The sequence below is a fragment of the Etheostoma spectabile genome, unplaced genomic scaffold (genome assembly GCF_008692095.1).
Source record: "Etheostoma spectabile isolate EspeVRDwgs_2016 unplaced genomic scaffold, UIUC_Espe_1.0 scaffold272, whole genome shotgun sequence".
Classification (NCBI taxonomy): domain Eukaryota; kingdom Metazoa; phylum Chordata; class Actinopteri; order Perciformes; family Percidae; genus Etheostoma; species Etheostoma spectabile.
In genome coordinates, this window is record NW_022605576.1 from 1,527,421 (window position 1) to 1,528,888 (window position 1,468).

Genomic DNA, 1,468 nt, shown 5'->3' on the forward strand with positions numbered 1-1,468 from the left:
TTTAAGGTCTGCAGCTGTGTATGGGCAGGGAGAGAAAAGCAGGTAGTTGACGATATCAGGATATGCAACTGAAGGAAGAATCACCAGGTCATCATGGATCTAAGAAGAGGGATCTGCACCGCCGATAAATCGTTATTTCTAAAAATAATGCGCCTTTTCTCGTGGTCCAAGTCCTTCTCTATATGCCTTTGCATCCTGGATGTGTTTTGATAAGCTTTTCCGTTGTTTAGACATGGCTACATTCACTTAAAGTATCCAAAGTGCACGATACCAATACCGACCAGAACGTCACGTCGGTGAAAACCCTCTATAGAGAGCTGAAAGTCGTGGATAAATCATTTAAATAGCTGAAAGTAGTGAACAAACTGATGAAATAGCAAACCTATAGTAATGGGTAAATGAGTATCCCAAGTGGTAGTACTATAAATGCCAGCGTACCTAAACATTGGCAATTCAAATGGAAAATAACATCCACTATTAACATCTGTTCAATTGAACACATGTGAACACTTGAGTTTATCTGACATGTGTGTGTGTGTGGGTGTGGTGCAGGCGGCTCTGAAGTTGGGTCTGAGCCATGTTCCTTTGGCCAACGTAGCCCTAGATGCCCTGGAGGACTGGTCCTCCCACATTCCTCTGGAGACTATGCAGCACTGCTACACAACCGTCCTCCCTCTTCTGGATGGATACCTGAAAACCTCCAGCAACAGTAAGCCCGTCGTCTTATCAGGGGAGGTCGAGCACTTCCAATTGGTTACATTTGAGATCATTTCTGTTAAGTAAATCAAGATAATCCATATGAGCCAAATATATAAGTCTAATTCAGACGTTGTCTTTAGACAAAGAGGACAGCAACTGGGAGGTGATGTCTTCTGTGTCTTCAAGAAGTACAGACAGAGGATACAGCCGAGTGATGACGAGGCTCCTGAAACAATCGAACCAGCTCACCATGGTACTGGATGGGAAAGTGGGAATTCATTTCAGTATTGCTGTGAAGTATCTTACTTCAGGGTTTCCCGCAGCACTTTGTAGCTAAGGCGGCCGCCTAAGCAACACACGCCCGCCACCTGAACTACGTCATCAAAAAAAATAAAATGGATATTGCGATGTCCGCCGTTTTACTCAAACACACACAGGTGCGGATGGAGCACACTATGTTCGGCTCTGCAGTTTTGTCGAAGTCACATTGAGTCACAACAATGCCGATAAAGTTGTTTTAAATGTGGTTACAGTTTTCAAAACATCACACATTCAGCGTTAACTGTGATTTATTAATGGCGAGGCAAAAGCGGTCGCGGGGCTGTTGACGTTATATTTCCTCTGAGACAAGGAGGCACAACATTGGTTTTCTATGCCCTGGGGAATGACTGACAGGCTGAGGTTGTAAGGCAATGCAACTTTATTTCTACAGCAACTTTCAGCAACAAGACAACTCAATTACATTCCTTTGCACTTAAGTTAGTTCTCC

At 43.8% G+C, this 1,468-nt stretch overlaps 1 protein-coding gene across 2 annotated transcripts in view; it reads left to right on the forward strand.

Annotated features, from left to right (window-relative positions):
• prkdc (protein kinase, DNA-activated, catalytic subunit) overlaps positions 1–1,468 on the forward strand; it is a 66,028-nt gene that overhangs the window by 17,835 nt on the left and 46,725 nt on the right. For both annotated transcript variants that reach the window (XM_032510777.1, XM_032510778.1), the window contains exons 21-22: positions 553–709; positions 840–952. In XM_032510777.1, coding sequence (XP_032366668.1) covers positions 553–709; positions 840–952 — 270 coding nt within the window. The remainder of the gene's footprint in view (positions 1–552; positions 710–839; positions 953–1,468) is intronic.